The sequence below is a fragment of the Solea solea genome, chromosome 13, assembly GCF_958295425.1.
Source record: "Solea solea chromosome 13, fSolSol10.1, whole genome shotgun sequence".
NCBI classification, from domain to species: domain Eukaryota; kingdom Metazoa; phylum Chordata; class Actinopteri; order Pleuronectiformes; family Soleidae; genus Solea; species Solea solea.
In genome coordinates, this window is record NC_081146.1 from 7530222 (window position 1) to 7554102 (window position 23881).

At 40.6% G+C, this 23881-nt stretch overlaps 1 protein-coding gene across 4 annotated transcripts; it reads right to left on the reverse strand.

Annotated features, from left to right (window-relative positions):
• Window positions 1–509: 509 nt before the first annotated feature.
• On the reverse strand, window positions 510–23791 carry LOC131470991 (threonine--tRNA ligase 1, cytoplasmic-like). 4 transcript variants are annotated; one of them, XM_058647153.1, is made up of 18 exons: window positions 13493–13681; window positions 7788–7963; window positions 7584–7698; window positions 7216–7337; window positions 6720–6828; window positions 6181–6245; window positions 5991–6069; window positions 5403–5549; window positions 5181–5279; window positions 4492–4661; window positions 3527–3689; window positions 2909–3046; window positions 2500–2577; window positions 1943–2043; window positions 1334–1435; window positions 1175–1247; window positions 930–1044; window positions 510–776 (listed from the first exon to the last, which is right to left on the reverse strand). In XM_058647153.1, the coding sequence occupies exons 1-18, from the start codon at window positions 13544–13546 to the stop codon at window positions 634–636; spliced, it is 2049 nt and encodes a 682-aa protein (XP_058503136.1). In that variant the 5' UTR covers window positions 13547–13681; the 3' UTR covers window positions 510–633. The 4 variants fall into 4 exon arrangements, 3 of the variants coding, with proteins under 3 accessions (XP_058503136.1, XP_058503135.1, XP_058503134.1); XM_058647152.1 differs by having other exon boundaries at window positions 9561–13568; XR_009241962.1 differs by lacking the exons at window positions 510–776; window positions 930–1044; window positions 1175–1247; ... (11 more) ...; window positions 7216–7337; window positions 7584–7698 and adding exons at window positions 15667–15834; window positions 16052–16309; window positions 16406–16691; ... (4 more) ...; window positions 18461–18590; window positions 23595–23791 and having other exon boundaries at window positions 7830–7963; window positions 13493–15554.
• Window positions 23792–23881: the final 90 nt, after the last annotated feature.

Genomic DNA, 23881 nt, shown 5'->3' on the forward strand with positions numbered 1-23881 from the left:
CACAATCAGCTTTGTTGAAGCGGTTCCTTTTGTGAGGTTTATCCTCTGAGCCAACACGTCCCTCGCCCTCTGTGTCACTGTTGTGACTGATGTCTTTTCCGTCCTGCTGCCCTCCTTCAATTAAAAAGGAAGAACTTCAAATCCCTTTGACCTGTACCTCGACTTGGATGTTTCCACTTAACACACATGAAAACACACAGGCCCGACATGGCGGCTCCCTCTCCTATTTTAGTCAAATCCCCCTCCGTATCCTCCCTTTCTTCCAGTCTTTTATAGATATGCCCACTTTTCTATTCTGATATCATGACACAGACTTACATAATGGGAGGTCTTGCACATTTAATGGATTTCAGTGAACGAGCTGCATTTGCCGCTGAGTAATGTTAACATTAAACGGATACGGATCTTAATTTAACCTTAAATCTCTTCTCTGTCCTTTTTTACAACCCAGAATAATCAGTGAATCATATTAAAGTACAAATGAATGATGAGTGGAGGACACAAATTAGTTGATTTTTATGGGTTTATTACAAATCTTAGCAGGCTCTTTGGACAAAGGTGAAATGAAACAGCTGGAACGTGTAAAACAAACATTAATTACATCAGTGACTCATTATTTCCTGGACATTTTCATCAAAACTCCTCTAGATTGCTCCTGGAGTCTTGTAGTTGTGTGAGAGAGGTCAGCGCCTCCTCTGTTGTTCTCATCCCAAGCTGTTTACCCCGTCTGTTCCTCACATTCACTGTTCCACTTTCACTCTCCTTGTCTCCCACCACTGGATAGAGGAAAACACAAAACAAGATTTCTCACAGTTATAATGAAGTATACGGTTAAAAGTAAATGAAAGGGAAGCTTTATTGATGTAGTTAATTTTAAAGACATGACTGGCTGTGGTATCAGCTGTCACTCTTAAGTTATGCATCTTTACCAAATATGTAGTTGTACTGAGCCAACTGAGCAGAGCGAATCCTCTTATTTAAGGTCGCTCCCTGATCCTCATTGAAATCAGCCATGAAGCCAGCCTCACGGAACTGCAGCGCCACCTTAACAGGAGAGAGAGAACTTCGTTTTAGATGCCTTTTAAAGTGCTTCTCAGAAATTGCTAATAGTGACAGACCGAAAGTACACTTGTTCTGCTGATGTCTGACACAGATCTCATCATTACTGACTAACCTGCCGAGCATAAGACTCACTGCTGCCCCCTATAGGAATGACCATGACCTGTGCTGGTGATAACCACAGCGGCCTGTGTGAGGTGAAGATGGAGAGATGACAAGTCATGTTACTGCGACAAAATAAAACGCATGTGACTACATGTGATGGCTGTCACACCATTTCCCTCCGAAGTTCTCGGCGAGTATAGCGATCATTCTCTCCAGTGACCCCAGCACGGCTCTGTGGATCATCACTGGTCTGTGCAGCTGTCCATCTTGCCTGAATGAGAGAAAAGTTTTACTGCTGTGGCTGTTATCCTTTAAATATGTCCTTTAAATGAACAATGCAAATCAATAAGCCAGGCTGTTCTAAGGCAATATAGTTTTTTATGGTCTCTGCATCACAGTGAAAAACCTTCTTCTGTTCAGGATTAACTGAGAAATGTAGTAAAATGACAGATACTGATGTTGCAATATAACATTACAGCTGTTGTAATAACAATGTTTCATCAATATTGACCCCTGTAAACCGCACAATCAGATACAAATATGGGGCAAATCAAGATTTAGGTCAGCAATTGAGTGTGTGAATGTCCACATCAATAAATTCAATAAGATAAACCTTTCATGACTAAATCAAGCCCCTGTGAAGTTACATGTGCAGCTAGAGTATCAAATAAGGGGATGGTCAAAGAGATGAGCTCATGGTAATGGCGTTCACATTTAAATCAGTGCAGATGTAGGATTGCTTAAAAGATTAAGAGGCAAATGGAGAAACTTGACTCACCCGACATACTGAAGGTCAAATCTAATGGGCAGCTGGAAGTCTAACTGGATTGTGGCACACTGATGTTGTCTTCCAATGGCATCTTTGATCTGAATGTCAATCTATGAAAAAAACAGAGTGTGTGTGTGTTTCAGTATCAGGCTTCACTTCTCTTTACCAGCCAAGATCAATAAATCTCAACTCTGAAACGCTGCTGGTGACAATGTGCAGTTCTTTGACCCAGACATGGTTACAAAGGAGTTGCCAGGAGCTGCTTATAGCTAACTGTGGCTGAGAAACCTTCATATCATAGACTAGAGCATTTTCATGTGCATCCACACCAACCCTGACTTGACTCGCCTCCACTGTCCGACTTCCTCTTTGGACTTATTAATGTCATGTGTGACTAAATGTGAAAATGAATTCGCCTCAAAGAAAACCAAGTTCAGAGGGCCACACAAAGTTGCCTGTGTCGCACTCTCTTTGTAGGAGACAAACGATGTATGGGCTGTAGGTGTCATAAGTCAAAGTGACTCACGTGTGTGTGTGGAAATCAGTGTCCTTTCTTTTCAACTGACCTTTGGTCCATAGAAGGCTCCGTCTCCTGGGTTCAACTCCCAGTGTTCACCAAAGTGCTGCAGACTTCTCTCCAACTGCTGCTCACACACACACAACATAGAGCACAGCAAGTAAGTAGGCCGAATAATAGGTACCTTGTGTGTGTATGTTCAATTAAACTTGACTGGATCAGCTTGAATTGCTGCGGCGCCTATTTAAAAGCCATCTAAGGGATTTAAAGATATACATCTCCTTAGCAGCCTGACACAGAGAAAATATACCCCTCATATTTTAAATATTATCATACCACATTACTTTGTTTAAGTACTTATTTGTTCTTGAACCTGTGATTAACTGGGGCCAGCCTATAGGATATATACATTGGAGAAACCCAACATGATAAAGTGTGTGTGAATGTTGTGTGTTTACCTGCTCTGCACTATCCCACTGTTCAGGCTCCCCTAAGCACGGTGTAGGCCGTGTAGAGAGGAGACAGTGGAAAGAAAAGCCAAACACTTGATACACACTCCTCACAAAGTCCAAACAAGCCACGATCTCCTCTTCCAGCTGGACGGAGAGGATGAAAAAAGGAAAGAAAAAGAAAAACAGTGTCATTCAATAGCCCAGAGTGTGGACAGTGTAAACTCACTGTAATTTAGTGTATTTACATTTAATATATGAATTTGTTTATCAGACACTATCTTGTGTCTTATCTCAGTGAATTAACAGGAAACACACAGATGGGCTGGAAGCGCACAATCGAGTGTCTTCAGAATGTTGCCGTCCTCTCTGACACAGACTGTGCAGCCACAGAGATGCACATATGGAGGTGTAATGTCTGGACAGCACAAAGAGCTTCATTCATAGGCTACGGCCTCCTGGAATGTCTTGAGTTATTTGTACAGCCCATCTAATCACTGTGATATGGTTCCACGTGTGTCCTATTTGCAGTTTCGGCCCCAGTTACTGCACTTTACTCTACAGAGATACAATCTGTGAATCTGCAACAAAACACCAGTGTCTGCACGTTTGTGTTGTTGTGTGTACCTGCTCAGGTGTGCAGAAGATGTGAGCGTCGTCCTGGCAGAACCTGCGTACACGAGTCAGACCGCCCAGCGCTCCCGAGAGCTCGTTGCGATGCAGGGCCCCGAAATCTGCCCATCGTAGAGGAAGCTCCCTCCACGAGCGAACGCGCTGCTCAAACATAAGACTGTACACATAACAAAGAAGAGTCGGCCACTGCTCAGGCAGCATCTACACTATGTTTTCATTAAAAAAACAACAAGCATTTTCAAAATTAAAATGATCTGCAGTAGGGCTGGACGATTTTGAATAAATATCTGATCAATTTAATTAAAAAAACATATTTAAAATGATTACAGTGTGATATTTGTGCAGATCTGTGAGAAAACAAGATGTTCTCTATGTCTGTAGGATAAGACGTGCATAGACCAAGACAATAATTAATCTAAAAATGATATTTTATTTGATATATTAATTGTTCATCCCTAAAATCTGCATCCAGACAAGTTTTTAAGCTCAGTTTCAGAAGAAATCTGAATCCATACAATTATGTCAAAAAAAACTTAAATCATTCCATTCAGGTAAACTGGGCATGAGCATACTGGTGTAAACGGGAAGTCAATTGTTTATGGGTTTAGGGTTAGAATGAGGTTTATGTCCGGGGTTTGGCACTTAGTTGTGATGGTTATGGTCAGGGACTAGGATATGCATTAGGTCTGAGTGTCCTGACAAAGATAGCTGTACAAGAATGTGTGCATGTGTGCTTGTTTGACTTTTTTAGGAACTTGTCTGACATAGTCAGGTGGAACAGCAGTCCTCATGGAGGAAGAACCTCATTTCTGAGGGACTGGTTAAGTTCAGGGCTAAGATTTGAATTGTGGTTGGGTTAAGTTCAGGGTAAGGCATTACCTGGTTATGTCTTTATTGAGGCTGTCCAGATGAATGTAGGTCGACGCAGTGTCATAAGAAGAATAGCAGCACAAACTCACCAGTGTGCAGGGCAGTTCATGGGCTTGAGAGCGTAGGTTTGAGAGCCCTCTGACGTCACAGTGAACATGTTCTCGCTGTAGTGCTCCCAGTGGCCAGAGCGCTCCCATAATGCAGTGCTGTACAGAGTTGGAGTCATGACCTCGGTAAAGCCTCGCCTTTGGTATTCACTCTAAGAGATCAGGTCAGGAAGGACAACTAGTGATAATGAATGCTGGACAGGGTCAGACGGTCACAGCAGTGTCATAATGGCCCACTAACAAGAGCAATATCCTGACCACTTCCAGAAAACATGCGTATATCCTCAGGATACACTGCACATGTTCATATATGTATATGTGACAGTGTGTGTGTGTGTGTGTGTGTGTGTGTGTGTAGGAGAAACTCATGTTCATGTGGTTATCATGACACTATGAACCCATTCAGAAATGTTTTCTTTCATAACCGGAAAGGTTTATCTAGTTTCAGATCATTCACGTTACATTATATTCTAATATAATGTAACGTTAACACTTTCTGATTTACTATTCATTGTAACTATTTAAATACAATGTTATTTATTGCAAAGTTTCTGTCTCTACTTAAATGATATCTGGATTTCCTAAATTTTCAGTCTCGTCATCAGCATGAAAAAGGAGCTTGTGGACAAACAGTTTAATTATTGAATAAGCAATGAGTAGAGTATGTTCACCTTAATAAAGTCAGTAAGTTTGTTGTAAATGTGTGCTCCTTTAGGTAAGAAGAAGCAACTGCCTGGACTGACATCATTGAAGAAGAACAGGTCCTGATCCTGTGCAAAAACAAGTCAACTTGACATTTATGACCAGAAAACAAATATTTAACACCACATTTTCACCTCTCTCCCCTTTTTTTTTTTTGGCCTGTTCTAAATTTAATTTAGGTTTTGTCTTACTGTCCCAATGCGCCTGTGGTCCCTCCTCCTCGCCTCCTCCTGCTCCCTTTCCCACTCTTCTTTGTCCTTCACTCCTGGAAAGGCAACCCCTAACAGACGCATCAAACCTGATGACTCCGTCTGATTGGCCAGGGTCACGGGAGAAAGCTGCAGTGTTAGAGAAAGGAAGAGAAAATAATGAGTGAAAGGATGAAAGAGTGATGTGAAAGCACATCTGATGGATGGCAGCGTGTTTGTGAGGGCCTGAAACAGGAAACTGGCCTCTGACAAACACAACATCCTGCTGCTGATATTTCCAGCCTGGCTGCCATGAAATTCCAGTCTTCCCAGTCAAAGTCTCTTTCTCTCTCTCTGGATCAATAAAGAAAAGGAAAATTCCATTTACCCAGCATGTGTTGTGCTGGCCAATGTTGCCAAATAGGTCCAAATAAAACAGATTTTTAGATATTAGATAAGGTTGTCCCACCATGTTATGTTACTGTGTGGATTAAGTTAAGATATATACTGAAAATTGAAAAAATGTGGTTAAGACAGCTGCGCAAAAACACAAATCAAGTAAACAAGGTAAAACCACAGAAACACACTCACCTGAAGCATCTTGAAGACCTTGAGAAGGCCAGTGTGTGGGAGGAGGGGGCCATTACAGACCCCTATGCTGTCTCCACACCTGAATCACACAGAAAAGGATGAAACAAGTTTTAGAGGGAGAGGAAATTTATAAAACTCTGACATGTATGTCAACAATAGGGACTATATGTGTGTATGTGTCTGTACATGCCTGTATGCTGTCACGGTGGGGCCATTCATCTGCTCCTCAACAAGCTGCAGCCTCAACTTGCTGCTCTATAAGCAGAAAACCCACAGAACAAAACATTCCTCTATTACTACACTTCAGGGTGGGCAGCAAACAAGAAGGAAAGACACTGTGCTCAGAGATTAAACGCTGAGGCAAAATACAGTATGCTCAGCAACACACAAAGACGAGCAACTCCCACACAGTGAGAAATATCCCTGTTACTCATATTATCAGTGGCAAAATACAGTGTAAACACTCCGATACAGAAGGTGCAACAAGTACACTGCAAATAAATTGTTCTATTCTTAATCCAGCTGAACATTTACTAGCAAATAATACAATTAATAACATAAAAAAAAGAAATACAGGATATGCTTCATGACACAAAAATGATCAATTAACTAATCAATATCATCTCAGTGCAGTAAGTTTTGTTAGTTGCAACAATCTATTATAGGCGTTTTAGTAATCAGAGGTGCTGTTGGTTACTGTGCAGTTGTATTTATGATGGTAAAACTGACCTGGAAGAGCTCTCGCACCTCTTCTACATTCAGCTCCAGTGTGGACAAAGGAAGTTTGAGGGCAGCGGCGTCCTTACATCTGTCCTCTATGTCGTTCAGAGACGAGGCACTGCAGGTTAAGACAGATGCAGGAAAAACATCATAAACCAAACTATCTTAGGCAATTGGACACAACATATTGATGTATTTGTGTGAGGTGGAGTTTAATTCAAACCATGATAGAAGTGCAGAATAATGTAAAGATAAGAATGTGTGAGACTAAAACTTCATAAACTTCCTTTCTGAGTACCAGCGCTGATAATTACTGGGAAAATACACTCCTAAGTTATTTGTTGGACATTATTTCCAGTGCAGGTAGTGTACACAAATAAATGCATAAAAATACTGTACTAGGAGATTTCACAGGCTACATTCAAGACATATCTTAACATCTAAACTACACAGGTTCCACTTACAGGACTATCCTTCATCAGCTGTGGTTGAATGAGTATCTCACCTGTTATTCTGCAGGTGGTCACAGTAAAAACCGAGCTCTGACACGCCTTCTCTGAACACGTTGGCACCAAAATCCCGCTCCAACACCGCACCCAGGACACATGCTGCTGTCCTCCAGGCTGCCTGAGAAAGGGAGAGCGTTATGAAGAAGGCTGGCAGTTGTGAGTAATGTCCCTTTACTGAGCAAAGTAACCTGTATGTGGTATGTGAGCACAGCACTTGTGGTCATACAACTGTGATGAAACTGTTTGGCCACAATCACGATTCATCTAATAGTTTATTGAAATGTTGTGTTTGTGGTGTGTTTGCATTTTGCTGATATTTTATATTCTTACCCTTAAGAAACTCAAAGGATTTGTTTTTGATTACCTGTTTTCCCTCTACTGTGTCAAATCCCAGAATTTGTAGTTCACAGTCGACCTCTAGAGGTTGTCCAAGCTCCCACAGCTGCCCATTCACCTTACTCACCAATGCTCCCTTCAACCTGCCAGAACACAAACAATACTTTTGTAGCAATAGTAGTCAAAACAAAGTCATTAAAATGACACATTGCTGACTTAATTGTGTATTTACCGAGCACTCTGAGCAACAATGAGTGGTGTAGTCACACCAGCTGTTCCTTTCACCGTTTGGCCACCAGCCAGTCGAATGCTGAGGGTCTTCTCTGAAGCTTCAGCTCTCTTCACACTGCCTCGTCTCTCCCTGAGTGACTCAAAGATGTGCAGTCGCTCAGATAAAAGTGGGGACACCTGCAGTTGGACACGGAGAGATAGAGATAAGTATCACAAGAAGAAGCAACTTTGTCCCTTACCAACAGTTTTCCTTAAATAAAACCCATGTTGCTTAATATTATTATTATTATTATGGGTTAGGGTTTGTCTTTTCTTAAGTGTACTGGCTGCATTTCAGCAATAATGAATACAAATACAGATGTTTAAAGATTAACAAACCAATTAAACCTCTCAAATAACATTACATATTATATGTTATGACAATCATAACATTATATATTGAATGTAATACTGAAAGCCATGCCATAATTAAGTCAACGCTCAAGGATTCCGGTCCTCACTTGCCTGGTGTCCAACACTGTAGCTGGCTGTTAATGTTGTATTTTTGGCCTGAACTAAGGAGAATGGACTGAATACATTTTAGTGGTGATCCACATATGGAACTGGAAAAATACTGACACTGGTCAACTGAACAGAGGTGGCAAAGGTTAGCACTCTGTGAGTGCTTTCTCTAGTTAAAGGTGAAGAGAAGTGTTATCTTTCTATCTATCTATCTATCTGTGAGCTTCTTTAGGGACAGAAAGGTTTTGTCTGGAAAAGGTTGAACATTTATGAAAAATAAGAGCTATAGAGCTTGAAGCAACATCTTCTAAGCCAGGTCTTCCTTGTTCAATTGTCCTAAACGAGATATGTTTTATCAGTAAACGGTACTCTGTTTATGGAGTAAATGGTAAGAAAGATTACATTGAACAACAGCTGTGAAAGTGTCCATATCAGAACCATGTGTCCGACCATAAAAAAACTATAAAACTGCAAATGTGTTTTAATCCAGATAAATCTGGGTTTAAATTGAGAGGGGGTAGTTTTATCATCACAACACAAAACGTCAACTTCATTCTCACACAACAAACAACCAAACATTAGTATCTGTCATGTAAACACACACAGGTTTGTGTCGCTATTCTCTTTATGACACTGCATGGACTTCCATTCATTTGGACAGTCTAAACAAAGCATGGTCCCTAACCTTAGATATAACCAGTGCCTGCCTAACCCTGGTCTTGACCGAACCACAATTCAAACCCTGGCCCCAAACTTCACCAATTTCCCAGAAATTAGGCTCTGTATCTTTAAGACCAGTTTTGGTCTCCATGAGGACTACAGGTCCTGACAAGGTCAGTGTTTATTATACAAGAAAAGGTCCTAATACAAGCACACACATAATTGTGCAGCTATTCCTGTTAGGAAACTGCACTGACATCTACTTTAATTCAAAGCCATCACTGTAACCATGACTAATAATACCTCATTGTAATCCAACTACAATTCACATTTGACTGCTAAATTTGACCAGAGCCCCAGACATAAGGTTCAGCCTCATTAGGACCAGGTTTTGGTCTCCATGAGGACTACAGGTCCTGACAAGCTCAGTGTTTATACCAAACGGTCCTTAAATGGTAACAAGAGTAAGAACACACACACACACACACACACACACACACACACACACACACACACACACACACACACACACACACACACACACACACACACACACAGCTGAAGCTAACATTAGCTGATGTTACTTTACTATAGTAATAACAAGCTTGGGCACCTTGCTGTAACTCCGGTGCGCGTGAAGTGTCGCACGAGCAGCCGGTCGACAGACTAACAGCCGTATTAGCTGTGTCACCGCCATCCTACTGTACACACTCCAACACACGCGCTCATTTACTAAACTCTGGCATTACTGTCCGCCTCCCTGCGAGCGGCCATTGTACAGGAAGCACGAAGGAGAAGTGCAACTAGTGACGTCACGGACGGAAAAACGTGACACCGCCGTAAAAAGCAGCGTGCGCGCTCGTGAGAGTCAACGCGAGACCGCGCTTCCGCAAAGGAGCAGCGCACGCCATCTGGGTGAGCTATGCTGCCGTTAGAGAATGATTATTATAACCAACAACATAATGTGGAGACACGCACAGTTAGACTGGGTTAAATAGCATGTACTCAGGTCTTAACGAAACAACGAAGAGTTTACAAGTATGCGACAGGAGAAGCACAACATCAGCCCCTCCACCTGAATAAGAGATGAGATAAACAGCATGTCTGCACCTTAGTGACGCTCCGCTGTGTACAGACGAGAATAACTGCACACTTACAAAAACAGCGACTTCCCGATGGAGCCGTGTCTCAAGTCTGCTAGTTTGATGACCGAGTTCAATCTATTAGTAACCGGACACATGCCAAGTGAACACAACGATTGGCTTAACCTCTACTAAACTGCTTTAAATTATTTAAATCCACCAACTCATACCAACAAAGCAAATGTTCTGAAATGTCATTGAAATAAATTAAGTTTTAAACAGCACTATGAGCTAGTCTGCATCGATTTAGAGGAATGTGCTTAATATAAACCTGAATAAAGCTTTATTTTGTTTTTAATCATTCCAGTAGTCTACATTTGTGCAGTAGCAACAGTGAAACTGTATGTGATGGAGACTGAATGTGTTCACTCGTGACTTGAGGTTCCACTGAACTGCCACTTGGGGGAGCCACAACACCTGAGGTAGATTGTGGACCATAAACCAGGTCCAAACAGCAATACAGTTAAGCCTCTAAACTAAGGACTATACATTGGCAGTTTTAAATATGTTTTAATCTCGCAGTACTTCACTACGTCCATAATAGAACGAGGAAGGTGCATACATGTGGTAGATTAAACATGAGTTTCACTTAGTGGTCTTGTTAGCCTCAGACATGGAGCTTTCTTTTTGTCTTTTGGTGCAGGTACAGTAAGTATTTGAAAAGTAAACTTTTTTTTTAGTGCTTAATGTAAAATTATTATTTAGCTCTTGGCTGCTGGATTGTGTTACTTTGGCTTGCGTGCTAATGTTCAATAGTAAAGTCGACATTTCATTTGAAGTTTTAAATCACATCTAGAAAATATGGCTTTCCATCACCTGTGCACATTATAATATGCAAATTTTAAGTGGAAACAAAATCAATAAGTCTTCTAAAAGCAGTAAATTGAGGTCTTTGCAGAGGGAATAAGTTTTAAAAAATGGCGAAACCCCTCCATTGTCAAATAAGGACAGTGTGCTAACTGCTTACAGTCAGCGGTACAAATACACAAAATGAAAGACACATTAAGAGTGAGGAAAAATAGACAAAGTTAAATATATAAGAAACCAAACAAAGTAAAAAATAAAAATAAAAAAGTCTTCGTTCTAATAACGTCATATGCCCTGGAAAAAATCATAAATATGTGTGCATATAGTCACTGTGTAGAATAACTGCTGCAGGATGTGTGCATCACACCAGAAAGGATTGGACACTCAAAGACCAGTGATATAACATCATTGATGAGAACAGCAGTAATAGCAATTAAACTTATGAAATGTACACAGATACACATCTTCAGTCATTTTCAAACTCAAAACTGTCAAACAAATGAAGACAGGTTATTTACAGGGATAATTGAAGTGTTGAACTTGGAAGTTGCTGGGTTTGTATGAATGTATTAAACAGTTAATTTAGCTTCTGATGAACACACCACACTTGGGGGGTTTGATCATTAGCAATTTGTGACTGCGGTGACAACAAACAAACACTTTACAGAGAGTGGTAACAGACTTGTGTCATGTTTAGTATTACAACTCAGATGTTGTGCCAACACTGTAGTGAATATGTTTTTACAATGCATCTGTTCCAACACATGTGTATGGGAACATCTGCAGAAGCTCAAATGTGTCTCAATGAACTGTACTGGCGGCGGAGACGACACACACACACACACTATGATTAGACAAGCACAGTAGATATGAGGCTTTGACAGAAACACTCCACCTCTCACTACTACATCAGTGCAGGAAACAGAGCAGCATTATGGCAAACACATCCTGTACTAGAGGGCTGCTGCCATTGTGCTGACCATTGTTTATCCCTAGATGTGTTGAGAGGTGCACAAGTGTTTTTGGACAAGGCCATCTGAGGACTAGAGGTATTGGGGGCAAAAGCATGAATTTAGCAAAAAAAAAGAAAGAAAATGACCAGACCTATCTAAAAGAAAAATACACAAAAAAACAAGTTAAATGTTAATGCAGTATGAAAATGGCAGCAGCTGTGTCAGTAAATTAAAATAATTACTCTATGAACACAAAGAAAATACAGCCTAACAACGCAAATAAATAACAGCGCAGTTCCAGTTATAATGACCAAATAAAATACCTCCCCCCCAGTTGAATTGAAACTGTGGATTTTATTCAAGTCAGTACATGTTGAAGCCTAGAAAAAGAGTGTGGTTTAAACTGGAATGCCTCTCCCAGCTGCCATCCTCTACCAAGTATCTTAGAGACTGAAGTCTAACTTCAAGCGCGCACAAAGATACAACATTACATAATTATCTTCACCCTCCTCTTCAACATGGTGGTTTCAAAAAGGAGGAGAGAAAGGTGTAACAGACACTGCAGAGAAATTCTGGCGCTGAAGCTTTTCAAAGCCCTCAAGACGGGGAACATGAGACATGATCATTGTCCTCATTACCAGAAACCACAGCTTGAAGAGTAAAAGCTGCATCATCTCAGTGTTTTATATTTACAAGCTTAGAAATATACAATAGGAGGAACAGAGAGGTGAAAAGGTTAAGCAAGAGAAGATGATTATTTACAGCAGGTTCTCCAGAAGTGTTATCCTCAGCTGCAACACAAAACCCATTACTTCAAATAAGAAATATCCTTTCTATGACAGAGAGAGAGGGGGAGAGAAACTTTCATAAAAAGAAAATTGAATATTTTGACATTTATAAAAATGTGGTTATTGGTCTTACTAGGAAGAAATATGTGGCTTTTGAACATGAAACGGAAGACAAGAGACAGTTAGCTTAGCATTAAGACTGAAATTAACAGCTAGTCTTGATCTGTCTGGTGATAACATCAACACTCAGCCACAAAACTACTCCCTGAAAAACCAGGTCAACTTTAAACATGAGTTTTTATTTAGATTTCAGGAGAAATGAGCTTAAGAGATGCTGGTATATTATTCTTTTTTTACAGTTGGACAGAACCAGACTAGATGTTTCATCATATCCAGTCTTTATGCTAAGCTAAGCGAAGCTACCAGGCTAGTAGTTGCAGCTCCATTTTTAGCAGACTGATCCTCTCATCCAACTCTCAAAGAGAAAACAAATTAGATATTTTTACTTCTTGTTTCTTTTCACTCTCATGCTATCTGACATAAAGTAACTCAATCACACAGGTCGACAAACTGAGTTTAGTTTCATTTTCTTATTTAACTATCTATTTTATTCCTATATGTTGGTATGTGACTCTTGAACGAGAACTAATGCAACCTTTTTTCTGTGGTTTATGGAAATACGGAAAAAGGGACAAATTGAGGCTTGTTATACTACACTCCTCACTTTACAGCTTAAGAAGACTATTGAGCTACCTACAGTAGCTGAAGCAAAAAGATTTAATCAGCTATTTACACACAACTCAAGGTAGTTTTGATTCAAGCTAATTAACAGGGTAAAAATATCAGGGCTCATACCAGCGGGGCTAACACACACACTGCACTGCTAGTTGTGTGGCTTGCACTTCTCATTCAGCTTGTTATGGATGACCACTTCAGTAGCGTGGGGGTAGGAAGGGTCTCTTCTGCCCATGATGGAAAGGAACACCTGTGAATGGAGGACCGTGTCGCTTGCCCCCTCGAAACCCCCCCCTGTGGTGATCTTGGTTATGCTGGTGAGACGGGGCTCGGCCTCGGGGCAGAGGTCTCTGGGAAAGCACTGGGGGCCGAGGAGTGGGCAAGGCGAGGAGGGGAAGGGGGTTAGAGGTTTGGTTGCGGGAATGAGGTGGAGGACTTGTGGGGGGGTTCTGGAGGGGTGGCGCAGTGGACTGAGAAGAGAGGTGACCTGGGGCATTTTCGACTGCTGGGGAATTAGGTGTGGAGGGAGAGGTTGAGGAGGATGTGGTTGAGGGAGAAGGGGGTGGAAGAGGTAGCTTTGGAGGCTCCTTTACTCTGCCAAGTAAAGGTGGAGGAACACCGGGGGTACCTGGACGGTGGAGAGGGGGTGCATGGCGTGGGATAAAATGCTCTTTAACTGTGCCAGGACGGGGAAGCTTAGGGGGCTCGCCTAGCAGTGACGTCATGAGAGGTGGAGGGGCCATTTTGTTTCCTCTGTTCCCCATTCCACCTCGCTCTGCAACTTCAGGTCTGAGTGGGGGAGGAAGAGATAGAGGACGATCAACGGGGACCAACACTCCTCCCACCATTACTGCAGAGGGCACAGCAGGGTGGGTGGATGAAGGGTGCAGAGGCATGGGGGGTGGAGGGGGGCGGGGGATTGGCAGACTGCTGAAGAAAGGGGATGTAGGAGGAGGATGATGATGATGATGGTGGTGGAGGTGGGATGGAGGGGCTTGGTTGTTATCCGTGTGGAACGGCATTTGAAATGGAGGTAGGGGAAGGGCATGTGGGTGAGGATGGGGCAGATGAGGGGGGAGCTGTTGTGGGTGAGGAGGCGGCATGGAACGGGCCATGTCCTCTGAGCCTCCCTGGCCAATGTTAAGAAGAGGTGACAGAGGCTGAGCTTCCATGTATTCCTCCTCTTCATACCACATCGCTCCACCTGGCCGTCCGCCACCCCCTCCTCCACGCCGAGACCCTCGGCCAATCACACGGATGCTCTCGACTGTCTTGATGGGCTCTCCAGCCAGAGGACAATTTGAGGAGCTCAGAGTTTGAATGGGTGCGCCTTCAGTGCACGGTGACACTAGAGTCTCAATACGATGATACTGACCCTCTTTCCCATTCCCAGCATGAGACTCTTGACCTTTGCTCTTGTCTTCTCTTTTCCCACTCAGACATCCATCATCTGAGCCAGTGCTAGCTTTACGAGAGCCACTGGAGAGTCTCCTCTCGCCCATTCCTCTGTTTATGCCCATCATTCTTATCTGGCTGTGCTGTCCATCTTTCTTACTCTTCGTGTCATTACTGGGGGAGGAGGAATGCTGCCTCCTGACATTCATTGCTTTATCATCCTTCAATTTTGTGCTACTCTTCTTACCAGCTCCATATCGGGAAGAGGAGCCCAGAAAGTCTCCGTCACTATTGCTTCCCGATGGGGTGATCACAGCATCCCAGAGTTCATTGCGGTAGGCTGTCGGTGAGAGGCTATGTCCTCCAGAAGAACCCATGGATTCTGGAACACTCCCAGGTGTGTCCATGATCTCATCCTGGGTCGGGGTACCAGCAGCCTCATCTCTAACTGGAGTTCCTTCAACCCCATCAGGACTGACATCACCTAGAGCGAGACTAAAAGCTGGATTACCCTGCAAGAAACTGTTGATTTTTGATTCTAGGCTGGGAGGAGCGACAATAGGAGCTGAGGGACGAGAAGAAGGTGGAGGAGGAGGTGACAGCTGTCTATCTTTTTCCCAGTCTCTGGTTCTTCCAGACGTTTCACGTTTAAGGCTGTTCGCCAGACTGGGTTTGGTTTTTGTGGTGTTTGGGGTTGGTGGGGTTTTTAATGTTGACGATTCCGGGGAGGTTCGGGTGGGAGGAGCTGAAGTTGTGTTTGTCACATTTTGCAGGAGAGAGGACAAACCTGTGTCAAGACAGAAATGCAAAGATAGAGAGATAATGACACACAAGACAAATAACATATGTATTAAATGCCATTTGTGATTAAATATAAAAGCAATGTTTGTGCGTCGTACCTGGTGTGTTTGTTTTCGAAAGAGCACTGAGTATGCCTTCAGGTGTGATGTCAACGCGTGACAGGATGCTGGCCAGGGCAGGACTAGGAGGGGTCACTTTAGAAGCCAATGATTGGCCAGAGGGGGTGGTGGGGGTCCCAGGAGACGGCCGAGGTGACGGACTAGCTGCTGAGAGGGAGTGATGCATGGAGATATTGACCATTTAAATACTTTAACTAAAATGTTGACCTTGAATTGTGTTCAATCAAATAGTGACAAACGTTAAAAAAAAAATCAATAACTCTGAAAGAAAAAAACAGTGTTTAAAGAAATGTCAAAATGTGAAATACAATTGACTGCAAGGAAATTAAATCCACAACTTGCAACTTGTACAACCCAAACACACCTGTATTCTTCATGGCAGATGTGAGGGAGCTAAGAATGGAGCTGATCTTTCCCAAGTCCACCTTTGCCAGGTTGACCCCTAGTGCAGTGGCAGGAGCACTTTGAGCAGAAGCTGAGGTTGGAGTCAGTGGAGTTGCTGTAGCAACAGTGGTAGCAGCACTCGTCTTAGAAGCTTTTGTAGGTGTTGTTGGAGGCTTTGATGCTGCTTCTGACTTTGTAGCCTTTGAAACAGCAGTGGGGACTTTGTCCTTCTTTGCATCTGCAGGTGAAAATAATATACATATACTTTTTGAATCAAAATTACAACCCTACAACAATAAACCCTCTAATGTAGAAACAACCTGTTGCCACTTACCCCCTGCTCTGGCAGCATCAGCCTCTTCATCAGACATGTCCATGTCCTCCATGTCTCTATTGTCATTCAGTGGTTCTCCTTCATCCATGGCTTTGCCATCGAGTTCTGGATCCACCTGGGCTCTGCTAGCACCCGGGGCCAGGAAGGGTGAGTCAGAGCCAGTTGGGGAGGGGGCATCTTCAGAGGGAGATGGGATGGGGGAGTCATCAGGTCCAGGTAGATTCGACTTGAGAGAATCCAATTTCCTCTTAAGACTGGCCACACGGTTGGCAAAGGCATTGTATGCCTGAGCAAAATGGCAGGAAACAAGCAAAAAAAACTTATTTATGTTGTTTTTCTAGGATAAATCAACTAACATTTACCCTAAAATCACAGAGGTCTTTACAATAATTGATTAGATTGACATTGTATTTGAGTTTTCATTTCAATAGAGAAACAATAACAAAACTGATCTTAACAAGTACTGCTTCTTCAAATGTTTTCTCAGCCAATTATAGGCATTATTAGATATTAAATTGATTCAACCCAGCACTCACATTGGCCACAATTTTAACCTCCTTGTACTGCATCTCGTAAAAAATGTCTGCATTTCCCAAAGCTTCCACCAGAGGAGGTCCTGTTTTCAACTCTTTCTCCAGGAAGCCGACAAACTCCTGTAGCTTTAAACTACCATCCTCAAAGTCCTTTGCAAACTTGTTCCCTCCTGCCTTGTCTGGAGAAAAACACAATTGACAGACAAGCAAAAAATAAATGAAATTCACACACACAAAAAAAAAGGTCCCATGGGATATTTCAGCTCCTTTTTACTTCTGTGATTTTCTCTCATTTCAACTGTCAACAGTAAATTAAAGCAGTGATGTTTAATCTTTATGATTTATGGATGGTTAAGCCTCCAAACGACTGAACCTGAATGTGTTTAATGTATTGGTTGAATAACATAAATCTTAAAGATGAACTCAGTTTCTCTGCTTTCAAGCAGAAAATACAGTATGCACTGAAACAAGAGCTCAAGTGAAAGAAACTTAATCCCACACCTCACTGGAAACTGTTTTCACCTGCTTGTCTTTTTGTAGAAAGACAATAGAAATACAACATTATGTTTTCTGTTACACATACACATCCACTAACTTTGTGTTATTTATTTTCTTCTGATGTGACACACAGAAGAGATACATTAAAACTGGATATGGTAAAGGATTAAGACAGAGTGGACAGGACAATAAGTGTGTGATGATGATGCAGAAATAAGATCAGTGACATCTGACCTTTAAGCCTCTTCAGGGCCTCTGTGCTGCAGATATCCAGCCTGAGAGCTGCCAGCTGCTTCTCCCTCAACTCCTGTTCTGCAACTGCTCTCTTATGTCTGGACAACTGATCAATGAGGGAGTGGGGCTGGAAAAGAGAATTATATAAATACTTACTCTAATATCATGACAAGACTTTACTGACAGCACTGATTTATATTTAAGATTTACATATTCTACACTTACTGCAAACTCTGCTACTATCTTGGACTTGAGTGCAGCTTTGGCCTTGGCTGGGGAAAAAAGTACAACATAAAGTTATTATAAACTTAATATTTTGTAGATACACTTCTTGCATCTGGGAATTATGTATTGAGTCATTAGTTGACTGAAATGTAAGGAAATGTACAAACAAAAAAACAAAACAACTGACCATTCGCAGGTGGAGTCTCCTTTTCCTTTTCTTTTTCCTTTTCCTTTTCCCTTTCCCTTTCCCTCTCCTTTTCCTTTTCCCTTTCCCTCTCCTTTTCTTTTGCTTTTTCCTTCTGCTTCTCTCGCTCCCTTTCCCTTTTGTTCATGCTGGCTTTAAGCTGAGTGATGACCTCTCCAGGATACACACTCCTCTCCTCCCAAATTGTAAAGATCCTCTCCACTGACCTCCGAACCTTTCCATCTCTGATGTTGAAAAATGAAAACACAACAGAACACATCAGTGCTAGCAGTAGAACAGACACAACACATTACCTTTAACTGCTATTTATGTTAGAACAAACACATCTACTGAAGGTGGACAGCAACACTCAGCACTCACTTTATGAGCTGAACAGCATTAGGAAGGACCTCTGCGAAGGCCGCACGAAAGACAATGGCGTTCTTTCTTTTGCAGTTTTGTATGACATCATTGGCAAGGTAGAAAAGGTTCAAGCGATGATTGTTGTCAGCTGAAAAAAGTAAACAAAGAACAGTATGAAATGACATACATATTTTCAGAACAGCTGCAGATCTTGTTTTACTGTGGAAGCTCCATTAATAGATACATCTACAGAGGCACTGTATTGGAAATGCAGGCTCTAGTAGTGAATAATCATAAACAGCCTTCCACAGCAACCATGTGATGGCCGATGACAGTGGTTGATATATGATGCAGATTTTTGTTTTCTTTTTCACCCGCAATCTGTCAGAATACAACAGCTGATGATGAACAAATGTTAAAAGAAATTGTTTGACTGAAATACACATTTATTGAACACTTGCAGTTGATTTCTCTAATCAAAAAGAAATGGCAAAAATTGGCCAGATGAATTAAATCAGTCTACCTGTAAATAAAGCATAACAAATAAATACCATTTAGATCCATTAACAATTTAAACTAGCAGGCTGTGGTACCAGCACTTAAAGGATTCAAATGTTTTTTTGTAGGGCTGCAACAATTCATCGATTATTAATCCCTTACTAGATTCAAATCATTTTATAATCAACTAATCTGTTTGAATGTTTTTGTTTTTATAAAGAAAACATGTTTTCTGATTTCTCAGTTTCTTAAATGTGAATATATTCTGGTTTCTTACAAAACAAGAACTTTGAGATCATCATCCATGTTTGGGAAACACTGTTCTGACATTTCATGGACCAAACCATTATAATCAAAAAAAAGTTAGTTGCAGCACTAGTTTTTTGTTGTTCTAGGTAAACTTTGTTCTCTGGCCAAAATGAGTTACTTAGATAGTTATGGTTGTCAAACCTATGCATGGACATCTGAATTTGATTCCACATTACAAACATTTTTTAATATTTACTAAATACGTTTTATTTAGCTTTATTTTTTGTATGTACAATCATTATAAAATCCAGTTTTTTTTTATTGTGTCCTCCTGTGAGGACTAAAAAGATTTGCTGCTGACTTGAACATACATGCACTGAGGTATTTAAATGCATTGACTAAACTTGGGTCTCCTTTTGATAAAGATTCTAATCTCAATGTGACTTCCCAGTAAGATAAAGGTTAAATCAAAATAAACATTTTAAATTACTTTTTTGAACTGTTTTTTAACGTAGGTCTGGCTAATCACCTAATATGTGTGTGTAATGAGATTGAGGATACTTGCATTCCCTTTTTAATGTAGTTACATCCCTTGCCAATAATATCCATATTTAGCCTTGTCTGCTTTTACTGGTAGGATTCAGTAAATGTAGAAAAGTGTTTCCAGGCCCATCTAACTTTAATATTTGTCATGCATTTCCATTTCCAAAACAACTACATTACTGGCAAGCACAAAAATCAATTCTACTGCTTCCTAAAATAGGAATTACCAATCAAGAACAATTCAAGCCCAAAAGCACAGGTTCTTCACAATTTTATCCAGCTTTAAAGAGGCAGACACTGTGTCTTTAAATGTCTTAATATATCACATTATAGAAGCTGTCAGTCTAAGAATACCATCTCAGCACAATCACCAAATAACTTCCACAGATAAGTCTGATAGTAAACAAAAATAGGAAAAGGCCAACTGCCACACACTCAAGCCACAAAAAACATACAATCCCCCATTCAGGACCAAGAAGACACAGTTCCAGGGTTCCTCAAGTGAAATTAAATTAAAAAGGAAAGTATCTGATGAATCTAACTCTAAGTACACATGTACAGATAAATGCAGATAAAGCAATCTCCATAGAGAAAACAAGTCTGAAATTAACAGAGCATACCTGTAACAATACAAAAGAGTTGGACAGCAAAGAGCCGCACAAGGAAACAGCTTAAAAAAGAAGATGCTCAAAGCAGAAGGAACATCAGAGTCAAATATTGACAAAGCTGAGGCTCTCATGTGACAAAAGTAGTTCAAAATGTCAAATGTGGCATCGTATTTGTTGAGTATGAGTAAATGTTTGCTTAATTTCTTTATTATCAATGTGCCTTTAAAACATTACAAAACCCTTATTGTTGCTCACCGTCCCCCAGCTGCAAGAATACAAGTTGGAAAAAAAGCTTAAAAATCAGTTCTTGTGATTTTTCATTTACCAACAAAATGTCACAGCAAAGCTGCTGCTTTGAGATTGAAGAATGGCTCTTTCAGCGTTACTTGAAATACACGATTACTGTGAGCTATTTGTGCAGATCTGTGAGAAACAAATATGTTTACTTCGGTCTGTAGCATATGATGTGTATAGCACAGGACAATGTTTAATCTAAAAAGGTGATTTGACAAACATTTTGGCTTTAAGAAATATTGCGCCTCCTGCGATTTGAAAATTGCATCAGGCCATATTGCGATTTTGACTGTCCTCAACATTAATAACATAACTTAGCTAAAACTGGATCTTCATTACTTTCCCACAAAACAAATCACTGTAGCTAATTATATTGTATTGTAGCTTATTAGAGCATTGATCATATGTACTCAGCACCGACATTGACAACAATGAAGACTGCTGCACTTATATGCACAAACGATAATATGCCAGAAATGACATGTTTGTGTTGATGTATGAAGGTATTTTCATAGTTTCTGACACTACTGCACACATTAAACAAGCATTTTGGGATATTTTCTTAACTACGGTCACCCACACAAATAATAAATCAACAAAAGTAACATTCAAGTGGAGGGCAAAAGACAGCATAACACTGTAGCCCGCTCTGAAAACTGATTGGCTTGATGATTCCTTTTAGACCCATTTTCTGATTCAAGGACAAACTATTTGGCTTATGGTTAGTTACTGCAGCTCTCATCAGAAAATGTCCAATGCACATTTTCTGACTGTGTGTATTGTACTGTCATTGATGGGGGATGTGGACTTTTGGCAGTTTAAATGGCAATGGCCACAATGGAAACTCACTAATGGATATAAATAATTGATAATTGCAAGTTTGCACATGACACTGTTATATGTAAACATTATGACCAAATGCATGGCCCCAGCAGATCAATAAAACAGCAGCAGACAACCAGCAGAGAAAATTGTTTCCATGTGGGAGACTATCACCCACACCAATTCTGGATTAAATGAGTCTGTGTCCTGCTGCATTCACCACTCTAAGTTCCTAACAACAACAACAACAACCATCTTAGAATAGCATAAAAATAATTTTACAAATGTTTACAATTGTTCCTGCTCTTCACAAACTAAAAAGACATTGCTAAAGGCATATTACAAGCAACAAGATCAACAGTTGTACAAAATACCAACACCATAGACATACTGCGTACTGCAGTGCTGGCAAAAGAGGACATGCTAACTTTACATTTCACCAAACAAGACCATTTAGATGAAATTGCAGTCTGAAAGATGTGAGTGCAGTTCACTTTAATACCTTTAACTTCATTCACTAATACTAAACAATTGCGTATGATCATTATTTTGATTTGAAAATGTAGTTGGACAACATTTTCCAGCACTATCTACCACATCTCACTCTCTTCATCACTGAATGGATATTGTTGATTTAAGATTATTACAATGCCTTAATAAATACATAACTAAAACACTGATGCCACCAAATGGCTCTTACTAGCTTACAAAAGCACAACACACGGATTCTCATTTCCAATTGCAAGACAACAAAACCACATTTGCCAGAGCGTTATGGAGGAAAGCAGCATTGAACCACAGACTAACTGATTAGCCTAATATAACAGAAAATTCACCACCATTTATTTTAATAAACCAAATAAATGTTTTAGTCATTGACCTTAAAACAGAAAAGGACAAATGTTTCTGGTACCACATTCACAGATGTGAGAATTCCAAGTTTTAACTTTTGCTTGGTGCAAATGAAATTTCATTGGACAGAAATGACACTGCTTTAAAAACAGGACTCGGACATAACTTGTACCATATGCGGCTGCTACTACTGCACTGTTTACTCTACCAACTGGCAAAATATTAACTGAACCTATTAGTGAGACCACCTTCAAGTCAGGAAGGTGAAATTACTTGAATTTGATTTGCATTTACAATTTGATTTTAGTTCTACCCCACACCAAACTATAAAATATAACTATAATGTAAAACTTGACAAAGTAAATAGAGTTTGTCCACTAATAACGATTACTTTCATTATCAATTCATCTATTCATTGTTTGGTTCATAAAATGGCACTGAAAATATTAATATTAATAAGTATTTACCAGATTTCAAACTAATGACATCCTCAAATAACTAGTTTGTTTCCCCCCACAAACCAAAGTCAAGAGTATTGGCAAATAAACAAGACCATATTCACCAGATTATCAAATTAGCAGGTCATTAGTTAAAAAATAAATAATAATAAATAATATAATTATCAATTTATTGTTGCAAAAGCGATATTTAGCATAGAAATATTTTAAGAACGTCATTACTTTGTGCAGACAAATGCACATCGCTTGTCAAATGTCACATTAATAAAAAGATATAAGGGGAACATTTGCAATCATATGCAAATCACATAAACTGTAGTCGGTTCAAAACACAGGGTGATGTTTTGAGGATATTTAAATTTATGGGCTACATTTCTGCTTTGAGTGGACCTTTCCTTTGCCTTGACTTGTATAAAAAATAAAATAGCAAATTCATCACAAATGGGGGTCTCAGAGGGGGTTATTTTCGACTAGCAGTGCAGTGCGGAACAATTCTCCGTGAAAACGCAGAATCAAGTTTCTTGCGGAACGTGAGGTCCTGAGGCCCGGCTGTAAACACTAAACGGGATATGCTAGCGGTAGCTTAGCAGTATTAAGCACACATTTGATTTGGTGATAAAACAGTATCGAGTTTCACTTTGGTCGCTTAAAGAATAACATTGACATTTGAGAATAAATCAACATTATTCCCTAATATATGGAATAGCTTAGCACTTCGCATAAAGCCTACACGCTGCTAGCAGCTACAGTAGCTGATCAGACATGTATTTGAATTGGCTAAAATGAGCTAGCTAGCGGGTTAACTTGAGCGGCAAGCTAGCTACTCACATTTCTTGAGCCACTTCATCCAGTGACGAACGATAAGGTTGTGGCTCTTCTTGTTTTCAATGCACCAGCTGGAAAGTCCCTGTATCGACTCCATAGTGTTGGATACTCCTTGAAACTTCTTGTCTAAAGACGCTTCCAGAGCAGCGGTAGAGCCACGGGCTCCGTGGCCGCTTGCAGCCCCTGAACCGGCCGCCATCTTTTCACCAGCTCTGTAAGTGACGGTGGTGAAGGAGCTAATGTACAGAGAAAACACGCCCCCATGTTTGATTCGCCGTAAATACAACTGT